We start from the raw sequence: 15,164 nt of genomic DNA on the forward strand, positions 1-15,164 counted from the left end.
ATGATATAAGCACATTTATGTATTTAAGAAAAAATGTAAATACTAAATTTAATAGACAAGTTTATACATAATTATTATTGTTGGTAAATAACCAACATTATTGATGAATATAAATATCTCCTCTACACTCTTAAAAAAGGTACTTTGATGCCACAGAAGACACAAAAAAAGTGATTTAAAGAACCTTTGACTGAATGATTCTTTGTGGAACCACTAATTCATCGCTGTGAAGAAAGCACCTTTATTTTTAAGAGTGTATGTACATGTGTGTGTTTATAAACATAAAATAATCAGCACATTACATGGACATATATGATGTGAAAACAAACCTTTATTCTGGATGGGATCTATCGTTTGACAGACCTTCTTGCTACATAAATCATGCTTTTAAATGCTCTTGAAGTATACTTAAGTAAACCTAATAAAGTACACAACAAAGAGAATGGACGGTGAGCCGATGGGTGACTTGTGATCCTGTCTGATGAGGATTTGTCACGTCTTCAAGGTTAACAGTTGATGTCTCGCTCTCTGTGTGTCTGCTGGACTTGTGTGAGATGAGTATCACAGCTCAGCATTACAGTAAGTCTTCATCTATCCCTTTAGCGTGTCTGATTACACAACGTGAAGGACGATGGGTTTAGATCAGGTCTGATACAGGAATAGAGCTGGAGGTGGAGTTCTGAAGGACTGCGTGGGATTATGGGTAATCCCTGAAGAGTAAAGTCAACCGTGTGTGGAGGACAACAGAGAGGACGCTCAGAGACCAGACCAGACCAGACCAGACGAGTGGAGTATAGGTGTCGTCTGAAGAGGATGAATTTTGCAGCTCAGTTTTACTACGCTAACTTCGTGAATGATGGCACGTCGCCTCAGGAGACGCGGAGAACTTTCAATGACAGCGAGGAATACGATCCCTTCTGGCAGAGGTGGGATAACCCCGAATCTCCACTGTGTAGAGCGTCTCAGATACCTTCTACTTCCCAGAATCCTCTGGGGTCTGAGACAGTTGTGGAATTTAAAACTGTAGTTTCAGATAGAGATCATGTAGCGTTTCCTCGGTTTTCCCCGTCCCATCCCGAGTCCCTCAGGCTTGCACCTAAAACCCTTGAGACATTCAAATCTGATGTGATCGACCATCCGTACACATCTTCATCATCTTCATCTTCATCAGAATGCACAAAGAGCCCTCGAGTGTCTACAGCTCCAGCACCTCTAAAGACGCCTCCTCATCATCAAAGTGGAGCTTTAAAGACGGAGGAGACTCCTTCAGTGTCCAGTTCTCCTGTAGATACCACAGAAAACTCCTCATCTGTAGATTCTTCTCTTCCATCACGTCCAGAAAACAACCCGCTCCTGCTTCTCCTCCAGACTTCAGTCTACATCCTCCTCAAACTCTTCCTCTCCTTCCTCCTCCTCTTTCTGCCACGGTAAACACAGAGTACATTACAGCACTGGAGAGAACGTAAAAAACAACACAACATGTGTGAAGTGTGTAAGATAGTGTGCACTTGTAATGAGGTGAGAGGTGACATCTGATATATTAATAGACATCAAAGGGACACTTCTTATGTTACCAATGACACATCTTTACAAAACAAATGAAAAAGTACACTACAAGCTCATTTAATAAGTATACATAGAGTTTAAGCATATTTTAATGTATACTGTACTTGATGTAGTAAATTTACTAGTATCGTTATATTAGTAGCATACTTGTAAGTGTACTTATTCAATACTACATGGGACTAAATTATCCACTTTTAGTTCAAAAGTGTAATTTTAACTTAAAAGTATAAAGTGAAAGTTTTTTAAATCTAACAGTAGGAAACTTTGAGTATGCAACTCAAACTACGTCTTTCGTTTGTACTGAAACTTAGAAGTGCTCATAATGTACCCTTACCAACAATAAGTATTCTTCAGGTTCATTTTATTTGGCCACTTAAATAAACATTAAAGGTTTAAGCATAACAGGTTAGAACTGTACTACAAGTGAACTTATAGGTGTGCTGATAGTTTACTAGTTTAACACTGGTTGCTCACTTTTAGTTAATGAAAGAAGAAAACTTCATAGAACCAAGTAAACTACTAAATTAGTAATCAGAATGCTGCAAATATACTTCTTATTTTTCTTTAACTGAACTTAAGATCATTCTTATGGTTTACTATTCAAATATTATTTTTGCAATTGAAGTACACTGCTATGCTCATATTTAGGCAATAATCTTTCTCCGAGTAAGCTTAATAAACTGAGAACAAGTGAGGTCATGTAAACGCATAAAAAAGGTTTATTTTATCTGGGAATGGTCATAAACGGCGTTAAAAACCCCGCTTGGCAGCGGTAGTAATTTTACTCAAATTTCGTGTTCATGATAACGCCTTTACTGGTTTTCTCCAGTTTTGTGTGTGTACGCATGCATGTCTGTCGGCGCAATTGTAAAAGTCCCAACAGAAGTGATAATGCATTATTCGTAGCATTAAAAATCCAGTTGATGTAGAAACATAAATTGAAAAACTATTGTTGCATATGCAGGTACTGCGGACATGAGAACAGATATAAAAATACAGCTTCTGACCGTTTTCCCGCTTCATTTTTAACGACTAAACAGAATGAACAGACGGTGACGTCACTGCACGCGAGAAACCCGGCAAGTCTCAAACTTCCACGCAAACGCGGTTTTCTGTGTAGCCGGTTTATTGCTATGTATGTAAACACGTGACAACAGGTTTCTTTTTGATAGATAGATTTATGTTGTACATGTAAACACACTCATTGTGTGTACTTGAAAAACTTTAAGTGTACTAAATTTCTATGGTCACTGCTTGTGAAGATCAGTTTTATTTACTCTCAGTAGGTTGTTCCTCCTCAAAGCTGACTTGTTTACAAACTTAAACATATAAGTATGTAAAACTATTTGAAAAAGTATTTCAGATTAAACAAAACTTCAAGCCAAGTACTTCTGAAAAGTACACAAATAATAGACTAAAAGTATTCTTGTGCTACACTCTTCAAAATAAAGGGGCTTAAAAGGTTAAAAGGTCAAAGAAGCTTGTGTGAAACAAAAAGTTTTTTCAGATGTCCAAGGTTCTTTATGGAACCAAAAGGGACTTCAAATGCATCGCAGAACCTTTTGAAGCACCTTTTTAAGAGTGTAGTGCACTTATAGCCCAACCTTTATATTGATCAGAGTTAAGATAAGAAAAGCTGTGACATGTTCAGGTTATGTTAGAGGATTGTGATCTTTGTGTTTCCTGTAACAGTTCAGAACAGCGCCGAGGTTCCACCAGACCTGACTGCTCCTTTCACAGCGGCCCATGTCTGAAAGATGCACACATCAGCAACGGCCAGACGGGCCGACGCTCAACCCTCATCTGCCCAGAACGCCTCAAAGATTTTGGAGCTGAGGAATATCTCAACGGCGATGTGAAGGTCTTTGAGACTAGTGTTACAGAACCACCAGAGATCCTGTTAATGTCCACACCAAAACCCACTGCCAAGAGAGGCGCTGAGATCAAGACCACATCTAAACCTGCGAGCGAGCATCTCCGCTTTGAAGACATCAGTGCGGCTGTATTAAAACTCCAGAAGTCTGGGATTCAGAAAACTCCCTGTTCTGTACGTCTCAAAGCCCACTCGTTCCCAAACATCAACCTTTAGTCCAACATTAGCATCAAACTTTGTGCTCATATTGAGTCTTTAAACATCTAAGGTTGTACAACATGTTCTTTAAAGCGTTCCTCAGATCCCACTTTATACTTTCTTGTCTTAGATGGATGAGATTTTGCCAGAAGGTTTTTGTCTGTTAACATTTGATTGATTTTCTCCGCTCAGTATTCCAGACTATCCAAACAGTACGGGATGGAAATTTACCTGAAGAAAGAACATCTTCATTACACGGGTTCTGTGAAGGAGAGAGGAGTCCTGTGCCTGCTGTCTTCACTACAACAGGTGACAAACGAAACAAGAATTAATGACCAAAAACATTGAAAACTAATCCCTTAAAGTCCCATGAACCGGAAGTTGCGATGGTTTTTGCGATGGAACTTCAAACGGGAAAAATAGTGGGCGTGGCTTAGATTGGATGTAAAGCAGCCATAGCATTGATTTAGAAATGAAACTGGTAGCTGACTGACAGTTGAAGGGGAGGAGTTAACAGATGCTCCGCCCAAGCCGTCTAACTTACGTCATTTAAGATGTAAAGTCATTACAAGTGCACTTCCATATTTTAACTGAAGATTATGAGGGCACATGAATTTAAAAAGAGAACGACCCACATTGATAAACTATTTACTATGGACGCTGCCATATTTCATGAAAAAATAGTTATTGTAATTTTAATTTGACTTGGACTTTAAATCCAGGTCTGATCAGTATAAAGTGTTTTACTCACCACTGAAGAGGTTGTTTGTTTCAGGAACAGCAGAGGAAAGGTGTGATCGCGGCCACAGACTGTAATTTCTCAATGGCAGTAGCTCATCATGCTGTGGAGATGAGAATCCCGGTGTTTGTCATCATGCCGGCACACAGCTCACCATCACGCCTTCGTATGTACAGAGACTACGGCGCCATGGTCATCTCGTACGGCAGCACTCCTCAAGATTCTGTGAATCACGCTCGCCACCTCGCCAGAGAGAACGGATACCTGTGTCTGGAGGAGTGAGTGAACTTCATCAAACATCACAGACTCAAACCTCTCGTTCGGCTCACTACACACATGAGTGACCACGAGAAAGAACAACAGAAAAATTAATCTGCTCTTAAATCTCATCTCTGTCTGAGGACACGTCAGCAATGTTTAAAATTCAGCTCAGATTTGACTCGTCTGCAATCAAAAGTCTATATTATTAAAGATCTCAATATCAACATTTCTCATTAAATTGACTCAAATCCAGATTATTTTACGCCCCCATAGTCTTCCATAGATTTCAACAATCACAATCTCATACGATTTTCATTTTATTTCTTCTGTGAACAATTTAAGAAGAATCATCTGTGACTGAGTTGATGATCAGATCAGATCTCTTGAGCTATTAAAGAGACACATGTTTTGATCAAATCATATGTTAAATGAGATGTGTGATACGTATGGATCTTAGGGATAAGGCTTCAGCTTGTGTTTTGTCTTCTCTTTACAGGGACGACAGCGCCGTGTATCTGGCAGGTCTGGGAACAGTTGGTTTGGAGATCTATGAGCAGGTGTCCAAACTGGACGCTGTCATCATTCCTGCGGGCGGTCACTGCGGTCTTCTGGCTGCAACTGCTGCGGCCATCAAACACCTGAACCCTCGCATCTCTGTCATAGTGAGTCTGATGTCAAATCCAGACACGTCACGCTCCACTGAGTTCTACCTGAAATTACCTTGTGTGTGTGTTTGTGTGCGTGTTCATGTATGGGTGTATTCTTGTGCGTGTGTTTTTGTGTGTATTCATGTGTGTGTTCATGTGTTTTCTTACAGCTTATAAATTGTAATGTAAAGAAACAATATATTTTTTTAATCTGATCGCAAAAAGTTTTCCATGACTTTTAAGTTTAGGGGTTGGGTTAGGGGATAAAATATTCTGTTTGTACGGTGTGAAAACCATTACGCCTATGGACTGTCCCCACCGAGATAATATAACATACATGTGTGTGTTCGTGTGTTTGTGTATCATCATGTTGTCATGTAAATGAGGTAGATATGGTGTTATCACAGTGCTTGTGGATGGTGTTTAACAGATGAACGTGTCTGATGTTTCTGACAGGGTGCTGAACCGGAGGAGTTTCCTCTTCTGCTGCAGTCACTCAAAACAGACTCGCCCATCAAAGATCTCTACTGTAACCCCAATAAAAAACTTTACAGAGGTACAGTACAGCATCTGTCTGTGTGTTCGCTGTCTGTCATGATTTAACACCAGCTCTCGTCTGAACACAGATCTGGTGGAAAACTCTTTGGGGACGCACACCTTCCAACTGGCCAAGAAAATGGTGGATAAAGTGATTTCTGTGAGGTACTGTGAACACATCATCATCTACATAAAATACGTCATGGAATCTGAATACACATTTGAGTTGTTCTTCTGCTGAAGTGTTTGTAGCACACAACAGAAAAACACACAGTTCATTCAAGTGTGCTACTGTTTACTTATTTTAAAGTATAAACAAGAAAGTTGAATGTCAAGCTACTTTTATGCCTTTCTCCGAAATATACTTCAAATTAAAGTTTACCTGACGTACATAGACAGAAGTATATTTGGTCTATACTTGTACTCAGTCTTTGGATGGTGATATACTCTAAACTGCGTTCAAATACCCCCACTTGCGGTCTTGGCCACTTGAGAGCGTGTACACGCCACAGAAAGTAAGAGCACAAGTCTGTCCAATGTCTTCAAAACACCAAAGTGGAGTGCCTTTAACACACACTAAACCTACATTATCTTAAATAACCCTTCCGAGTATTCAGGGCTAAGTGTATCCCATCATGCATCACATTCTGGATATAAGTCATGAGACTTTTTCCTCAGGTCTCGCAAGATGTTGCGTAAAGCTTTCCAGTGTATGTTCTACTACTACGTTTTAAGGTTATATCTTTATTTATTCTATATTTTGCTAACATGTGTTTTTCTTTAGTTCTTTGGGTACAGCTGCTTTGATACAATACAAATAAAGCACTATAAAAATTAGATTTTATCAAATAATTTTGTAGTAAAAATGAAAGAGTTGCACATTTTATAAATGAAAACTTCAAAATATTGTGAATTTTGAAGAACTGCTTTTTATCACATACAAAGAAACACCACATAACTTAACATTACAGTGTGGGCCATTGGGATTGAAACACTACATGCTCACTCGGGATCTGCACACCCACTAGAACACTTGAGCCAAAAACAGGAAATATGTCAAGTGAAAAGACCACAAGTGGAGGTATTTGGACGCAGCCCTACACTTACATAAAGTACACTTACTTGTATAATTCCAGGACTAAAAAGAAATACCTAAATAGGAACGTAGAAGTGCAAAACTAATTTTAAATAGTAAACTAGAAATATTATATATGTATACGTATTACGGATATGAGTAGTATAGACTAAGATGTTAAGATAAGTATACTTGAAGTATAAAAAACCCTTACCAGATTGTTAACTTAAAGTATTCTTCAGTTCAGAGTGTACTTTCATTAATTAAAAATTGTGCTACAGTATAACAATATAGTTGCAAACTCAAAGACCCAGTTTCACAGACAGGGTTAAGTTTAAAGTCCCAGTGAAATGAAAAATTACGATGCCTATTTTTTCATGAATAGTTGATCAGTTTGGATCATTCTCTTTTTAAAATGCATGTGCCCCTTAAAATCTTCCAGTTAAAATCTGAAAATGCACTTCCATCATGACTATCCGTCTTAGATGACCTATTTAAGACGGCTTGGGCGGAGCATCCGTTAACTCCTCTCCTTCAACTGTCTGCTTCCATTCCATTTCAAAATGAAACGGCTGTTTTTATACATCCAATCAAATCGCAGAGAGAGACGCATGCCACGCCCACTATTTTTATGATTCAAAAGGCCATTTCACTTGGAAATGCGTAAAAATATGGATGTAAAAACGATCGCAACTTCCGGTTCACGGAGACTTTAAGCCAGGACTAACCCTTAGTTATATTGGGATATTTCGGTTGCTTTTATTAAAATGTCCTAGTAAAAAAACGGGTGCATCTCGAGACAAAACAATGGCACTGTCATATTTCAAAAAAAAAATTCAGTTAAGACAGCTCAAACATTCATTTTAGTCTGGGACTAGCCTTAAGCCTGACCTGTGAAACCAGGCAATAGTCTACTACTGTTAAACTTAAAGAACACTTGAAAGTATACTTTGATAAGCTTAAAAGTGTGTCCCAAGTCATATTGAAATGTACACTTAGTACACTACACACTGATTAGTATGGGAAAAAAGTATGCTTAAATATACTTTTAGTTCACTGAACTCAATTACATGAACTTGTTTTTGCAAGAGTACACTATCAATGGAATATATTTGTGATGTTGAATGTAAAACATGATGGATGAATGAATGATGTGAACTGTGTGTGTAAAGGGAGGCAGACGCTCTGGTGGCGATGTTGAGACTTCAGGAGTATGAACACTCAACAGTGGACACAGAGGGTGCTATGGGTTTAGCGGCTATCTTAGGTGGTCAGCTGCCTGAACTTAAAGGCAAAAGGTATTTACAGCCCATCAGTTACTCCATTACAAACCCATATTCTGTTTTTAAACCTTTTTGTGTGTGTGATGTGACGTAGGGTGGCTATCATAGTGAGCAGTTCTAACATGGATCTGGACCTGGTTCTGCAGTGTGTGGAACGTGCTCTGGTTCTAGACGAGAGAGTCAGTCACTTCACCGTCCAGCTGGGCGATTTGCCCGGAGACATGGCCAAACTACTGGACCTACTGGCTCGAGAGGACGTCCGGTGAGTACAAACACATTCATCTGACTGAAACAGAACTGAATAAAAGACCAGAGACAGAGACAGAGAGGTTAAACAGTACAATAACTGCTGTGATTAAAAACCTCTCTCTATGATGAGATTCAAAATATACAGGACCGACTCTTCTCTCTTCTCACATCTGATCTCTCAGGCTGTTGGATGTTTGTCACAAGCGTTACAGCGATAAATCTGATCTCTTCAAAGCTCAGGTGAGACGCACAGCTTTCACTATCAACTTTTTAAAGGGGTCATATGGCACGACCAAGTGTTTTTCTGTGTCTTTGGTGTGTTGTAAGTTTTCGATGCATGTACTTTATTAGACATGTAAAATTGCAGAACAAAGATGCATTCTATCTAAAAGCGAATGCTCACCATGACCTGCCTGAAACGCCTCATGTAACCACACCCCCACAAATCTACGTCAGCTGGTGGTCTGATTTGAATAAGACCACCCAAATGTAGACGCAAGTAAGGTGGGTGCAGAGCCATTGATAGAGAGAGCCGCGTCATCTCCTTTGGCTCCAATGGAACAGTTTTTTCATAGTTTCAATAGTTCCCAGAAGTAACAAGTAACGAATGGAGCTGCAACTAAACAGACCAACTGAGGTAAACTTCTAACCCATTTAAAGACGAGAGTCATTTAATGAATAAAAAGATGATAGAAATAAAGCCTTTAAAGAGAAAACATAACTTCCTGAAACTATCTGAATGCTCCATGAATCACGTGACGCTCCAGCGTTTTGGACTTTCGTTGGCAGAACTCTCAATGACTCTGGTTGGGCGTACCTGTCAGTACAATTGAAGAGGAACCTGATGTTCCAAATATGGTCAGAGGTGTTACATTTCCATCACACGCTTGCAGTATTCCACCAATCACTGCACACTGGTGAACTGGCCAATCAGAGCACACCTCACTTTTCACAGCCATGAGCTTTGTTAAACATCAGCGCGTTTCAGAGAGGTGGAGCAAAGAGGAGATACAAACATGCACCGTATGGAAAATACAGCGTTTTTTAACATTAAATCGTGTGTACAAATTACATTACATCTAAAACGAAAGATAAGATTCGTGTTAGCCAGGTCATATGACCCCTTTAACATGATGCCAAGGTGACACCGTTTTTCAATAATATGTTTATGTGAATACAAACGCATGTAACACACGAACCTGCAAACAAAATTACAGATGAAACTTTTGACGCTGTTCTGTTCACGCAGGTCGAGTGTGTCGTTGAGACTTGTGATAAAACTCAGAACTGTAAACTGAGACGAACGCTGTCAGACCGATACCCGACACTGCGCTGGCTGTAGCGCTGAACGCGCGCGCACGAGCACACGCAGAAAACCAAAGAAACACTTCGTCGGTTTTTGACACTGTCACAAAACCGATGCTTTTCTGTGAAAGAGATTATAGAAAGAAAACACATCTTATAAACACTCGACTACTATTTCTATTTTTAATATTTATAAAAGCAAAGAGCAAATGAAGAGTTTGGTTCCAAAATGAGATAACTCGGTTTTTAAAAAATGTAAAAATGTATTTTATTATTGCATTCTAATTCATTTCAATAAAAATGCAGTTGGTTTGTTTTGATTTAAGCCATGAAAAATACAGCAAACTAACACAATAAAAACATGATAACATCATAAAAATCATGATTTTTGAACATTTTGGAACCAAACTCTCTCAAAATCTACTCCAGATGTGATGATTCATATATTCGTGTTCCAGACAGGACATTGGTTCTTCAGGGTGTGGGTTTATTCTGTATATAATTTTCGGTATAGAACTTACAATATATGTTAGCTATTTTCACGTGTTTTTTGTCAATGAAATAAAAGTTTATTCAGATGTGTGGTCGTATTTTAATTTATGATGATTCCGTATCATCAGATGTTAAAATGATCAGATCAGTGTCCAGTACTAGAGTCAATGAAGATATAGTGTAAATATCACAGTGTGACTGGTGTTGGTGAAGAGTCTCATGCGATTAGACTTTAAATCTTTTAAGTCTATAAGCTCAGGACACCTTGAGAAAACTCACATAACATCACTACAACATGAGCCAATGAGCGTCCGTCAAACCACTGACAGATGAAGAAAGACATTTAAACGATTGTAGGATGTTCAGTGGAAACACAAGAGCAGGTCACATTATAGAACAAATCACATTTATCGAGATGAAACAATCAGCTTCAGATCTGTACATTTGTGTTTTATAATGCGATTCTATCTGAAATGATACATGACAAAAACAAGCATGTTGGATCAGATTTATTTCTTTTAAACGCTCTTCATCAATCCACTTCGCGCTTTTATAAGATCTTAAAATACAATCTCACACACTCGATTTACTTGAAAAACCCTGTTTATCTGTACATGATCTTATAAATGTATAAATGAAGACCTGACCGACCTTCTGAGGGTTTAGTGTTTGAAGTGAAAATTCTACTGTTAAAATTTGATCAATTACATTGAGCAGTAAAGTGATTTTCACACACGCTCACGATGAATGTAAAAGGGTCAGACACTTTGTCATTAGAATCTGATAAATGTGCGTGACATTAGCCAATGTTTGCTTGCTTTTCCAGTTGTAGGTTATTTGGTGTGTTCAAGTTATTGTTTTGAACATGTTTGTGTAGTTATGACAACATTCTGCTCTTTATGATCCTCTCTGTTCAACAGAAGAACGGATCGTCAAACAGATCTTTAACATCAAGAGATAGATTTATATAAGTTCGGATGAACATGTTCTTCAAACATATATAATGGTTTGTAGTAGGGATGCACCGATGTATCGGCCGCCAATTTTAATTTGAGAGAAGCTGCTGTCAAACTTTGCGGCAAAACGTCAAAATAAAAGTCCGTCTTCAAAATAAAAGTCCAGTTAGCCACATGACAAAACTGCTACTAAAACTTTACAAAACTATTAATTCAACGTAAGTAGACTTAAAAAAGCAAAATATAAAAACATAAGATGTAAGATACTGGTTCATATGAACATAGTTGTAAAACACAAAAGAAAACACAGAATCCAGAGAAAGCTAATATTGTGTAGTACTGTATGCAATTGATCGGCTGATAGTTTTGTTGAAATTGGCCCAAAATATCCTATCGGTGCATCCCTAGTTTGTACTGTATGGTGTTGCCCTGTTTATCTCCATTATAAGTGCTCTACTGTAAGAGTAGAACTTAAAAACAGAAGGACGAGTTCAAATGATTTTCTCCGGTGATCAACATTCATTGAATGGTTCATTGTTTAAAGAAAAGGAAAATCACTGCACGCTTTCACACGTCTGCTCATGAACAAGGTGTCAAACACACGTCCAGAGCCGAGGATATGACTGACAAAATAAAAGCTCTGCCGCTGTGCTGTAGGAGTGTGTGGTCTCTCTTCCCGCACGCTTCTGCTGGAACATGAAGTTTCCACGCTGCGGTCAATGCCGTTTGGATCGGCCGCCTGCCTTGTATTTGAGCAGAATACCCAGAGAGGCGAAACCGAAAAAGAAGGTCTGAACAAACCACAGCAGACGTGTTGAACTGCTGTCGATCCCTTTATCACTGCAATCACACAACACTCACCAATCACTTTTATGTATTTGGGTATCTCTTCTATTATTATTAAAAACAACAATCCATTTGTTTTCTGGTGCATCTGGTTTTTCTTGAAGATGCTAAATGACAGTCTTTACTAAGTGACTGTCCAATGCTTGAGGTTTATAATATGGCATTTAATGACCACATTTCCCTTGAAGATTTTGTGATTTTTTTATTTTCTTTTTTGTTGATATTTCATGTGCATATATCTGAACATGTGTGCATGATTGAGGGCAAAGATTTGGGTGCTCTTTCTGATGTGTGATACCAGTACCACTATCGTTATTGTGGTACTTTATTGTTAAATAAATGGAAAAAAATATATATATAGATTACACACTGCGTAATGTGCAGTACACGCTGAAAAAGAAAACCCTTTCTTTGTATGATAAAGTTACTACAGACATCACATGACTCTCTTCACATGATTCAGTGACGTCTGGTTTTCACGATAGAAATAAGAATATTTATTTTGTTATATATATATATATTTATTATTAACATGTTTTGGCAAATGCGTCAGTGCATACAGTCAATTCACATACTGCAGAAACACTATCTGATATTCCAAACATATACATGAAATAAAATCGACTGATCTCTACTGCCACCGTGTGTTCAAACATGAGAAAACATCCTGACTGTGTGTTTATGATAACAGGGTTCTTACCTGCACACTTTGAGCGCATAGAGAGCCTCAAACGTATGTACAACCCAGGTCAAAAACCATCTGAAACACAAGCAGAGGGTCATGAGAGTTTCTGTATGACATTTACATTTAGTCATTTGGCAGACGCTTTTATCCAAAGCGACTAACAGTGCACTTATTACAGGGACAATCCCCCTGGAGCAACATGGAGTAAAGTGTCTTGCTCAAGGACACACTGGTGGTGGATGCTGGGATCGAACCAGCAACCTTTGATTTACCAGTTCAGTGGTTTAACCCACTAGACCACCATCTCCACACACTGGGGTGCGGTGAGAATGCACGCGTGATATGGACTCACCCGTAATACATGATCTGATAATGATTGTCAACCAAATGTTTGGCCAGAGCACCGAGAGGACCCAGAGAGCCATAGGGAACATCCTGCGGCCAAAACACCGTCCACTGAAAAACAGAAGAACATTCAAGAACTTACAGCGATCAGCCTTGAAGCTTCTGTTCAGAGAGTCGGAAAATCAAACTGCTGATGAATTCATTTTCATCGACTTCACACACTGTTGCACTCTTGGTCACTCTTTATCAGATTTATTTCTCAGGACACAATTTACAATCTTCTTTTCTACATAAAAGCCAATCACAGTTAGTATAGACAGAGCAAATCTCTCTGAGCGTTTATTGACAGCAGTGGATAATAGCGGTGTGGTAATATGAAGAATTGTTACTATGGTATTTTAGATAAAGACAGGTCCCAGATCAATGTGAATCATTGTCAAATGAAAAGTCAGCTGTTCTCTGAAGGCCACAGGGCGACAGAATAACACAAACCATTCAAACTAAACACAGCTTATTCATGAAACTCCACTGAAACACATTTGTGTGAACGTTCCTCTGACGTAAACAAACACAACCTAAAGAGTAGATTTATGAATCATTTACTCACAATTCAATCCACGAATCACAACCTTTCACAAACACTATACACATTAACAGTATATACAGTAGTGTGACACACTATACTATACATTCACTGACCCACAATATATTTTAAAAGCATATACACTACAGGCAGTATATCAGCACACATTGACAGGTGTACAGGTGAATAATACCCATAAAGTAAAAAAGCTCAACTTCATGTATCAGTGAGCGGTCGCCTCCCAGGAAGCTGAATATTAAACAGATTAAATGATTATTTGAAAAATAAAAAATGCAAAAGGTTTGTTCAAGGTTTTGGGGGTAAAGAATAGAAATGAGCTCAATATAAAAACAATAGAAGTCTGTATGAAGTCAACACAAATATACCAAAACAAACCTGTGTGTGTGTGTGTGTGTGTGTGTGTGTGTGCATAACAGTATGTGCTATAAGTGAACTTTATACATTGTCATGATGAATGAATGAGAGGAAAGGTAAATGAACACAACTGTGCTGTTTTGCAATCACTCTTCTAATCAAAGTGAACCATTAACTTTAAACTGATCAAAGTTCAGATCCCCTAAACATCATAGAAAACTTTTTGCACTTTTTAGATTTTGTAAAAATATTGTTCTGTACAATTTATAAACGGGAACTCAATTTTGGTCCCCACAGTGGCACGAGTCCCCATGAGTTGGTGCGTTCAGGTTTAGGTCCCCACCGGGATATAAAAACATGCACACACACACACACGCACGCACGCACGCACGCACACGCGTTGTGGTACACCTGTAGTGTGTTTTTTTGTGTGTGTATTGATAATCTTAGGTTACGCTAAACGTTAGTGCTACACGACATTGAGGTCAATTAAAATAACTTGATACACATTAGAATATGTGATACGATCATGTTTAGCAGACTTAAATTATATTGAAATCCCTTCAGATCGTTATTTGTGTCACAGCGTCTCCTCCTCACCGGATCTGCGTCCACATCAAACTTTCACTGTATGGAGAACTTGTGAAGAACTTAAGTCATCAGATATTGTAAACCCCTGCGGTATGTACACGTGACAAATGTCGATCATTTCGATATATCTCGAAGTCCTAACACAGTGAGGATCAGACGAACGGACACCCATCCGAGATCAGATCAGATCAGATCGGACTCAATAATTGATGAGAGCTCACCGTGTAGAAAGTCAATGAGACAGTGACGATCACAATCCAGAATAAACTGCTTCTCCTGAAGTATTCACTGCTGACGTCACTTTTAGCCATCACGAGACCGTCCGAATCAAACGCGCTACTGTAAAAACTGAAGCTCCTGTCAACTCGCGACAATCATTCCGTCACCGTGGAGATCAATGCCGGAAATGACGTGTAACACACCAAAGATAAAAGTCACGCCTGGATTTGAGATATAATTAATTTTTAGTTTCTTGATTGGACTTATGTTTTATACTGCAATGAAACATTACAATAATTAGAAATGAGAATAACTGTTCAATTGAAATACGTAAAAAAC

The 15,164-nt window shown here is 38.6% G+C and overlaps 2 protein-coding genes across 2 annotated transcripts in view; one reads left to right on the top strand and one right to left on the bottom strand.

Moving 5' to 3' along the window:
- The window catches only part of LOC130432269 (L-threonine ammonia-lyase), a 10,684-nt gene extending 914 nt beyond the window's left edge, over positions 1–9,770 (top strand). The window contains exons 1-11 of the mRNA XM_056761577.1: positions 1–1,427; positions 3,259–3,613; positions 3,830–3,946; positions 4,413–4,654; positions 5,134–5,299; positions 5,741–5,840; positions 5,911–5,986; positions 8,069–8,194; positions 8,274–8,441; positions 8,611–8,668; positions 9,678–9,770. The exon at positions 1–1,427 is cut by the window's left edge and continues 914 nt beyond it. Of these exons, the coding sequence (XP_056617555.1) occupies positions 814–1,427; positions 3,259–3,613; positions 3,830–3,946; positions 4,413–4,654; positions 5,134–5,299; positions 5,741–5,840; positions 5,911–5,986; positions 8,069–8,194; positions 8,274–8,441; positions 8,611–8,668; positions 9,678–9,770 (2,115 nt within the window). The 5' untranslated portion in view covers positions 1–813. The remainder of the gene's footprint in view (positions 1,428–3,258; positions 3,614–3,829; positions 3,947–4,412; positions 4,655–5,133; positions 5,300–5,740; positions 5,841–5,910; positions 5,987–8,068; positions 8,195–8,273; positions 8,442–8,610; positions 8,669–9,677) is intronic.
- A 949-nt stretch (positions 9,771–10,719) lies between these two features.
- On the bottom strand, positions 10,720–14,993 carry tmem254 (transmembrane protein 254). The gene is made up of 4 exons (XM_056761567.1): positions 14,828–14,993; positions 13,065–13,168; positions 12,728–12,787; positions 10,720–12,021 (listed from the first exon to the last, which is right to left on the bottom strand). Exons 1-4 carry the CDS (start codon positions 14,915–14,917, stop codon positions 11,898–11,900), a joined length of 378 nt encoding a protein of 125 aa, XP_056617545.1. The 5' UTR covers positions 14,918–14,993; the 3' UTR covers positions 10,720–11,897.
- Positions 14,994–15,164: the final 171 nt, after the last annotated feature.

The sequence above is a fragment of the Triplophysa dalaica genome, chromosome 11 (genome assembly GCF_015846415.1).
Source record: "Triplophysa dalaica isolate WHDGS20190420 chromosome 11, ASM1584641v1, whole genome shotgun sequence".
NCBI lineage: Eukaryota > Metazoa > Chordata > Actinopteri > Cypriniformes > Nemacheilidae > Triplophysa > Triplophysa dalaica.

What these genes read in the sequence shown, in the direction of transcription:
- tmem254 (XM_056761567.1), bottom strand. Translation starts at nt 14,917, where the DNA reads ATGGCTAAAAGTGACGTCAGCAGTGAATACTTCAGGAGAAGCAGTTTA. An exon ending in TATCAGATCATGTATTACGG is followed by an intron (nt 12,788 to 13,064) that starts GTGAGTCCATAT and finishes CTTGTGTTTCAG; the next exon opens with ATGGTTTTTGACCTGGGTTG. An exon ending in TATGCGCTCAAAGTGTGCAG is followed by an intron (nt 12,022 to 12,727) that starts GTAAGAACCCTG and finishes GTGTGATTGCAG; the next exon opens with TGATAAAGGGATCGACAGCA.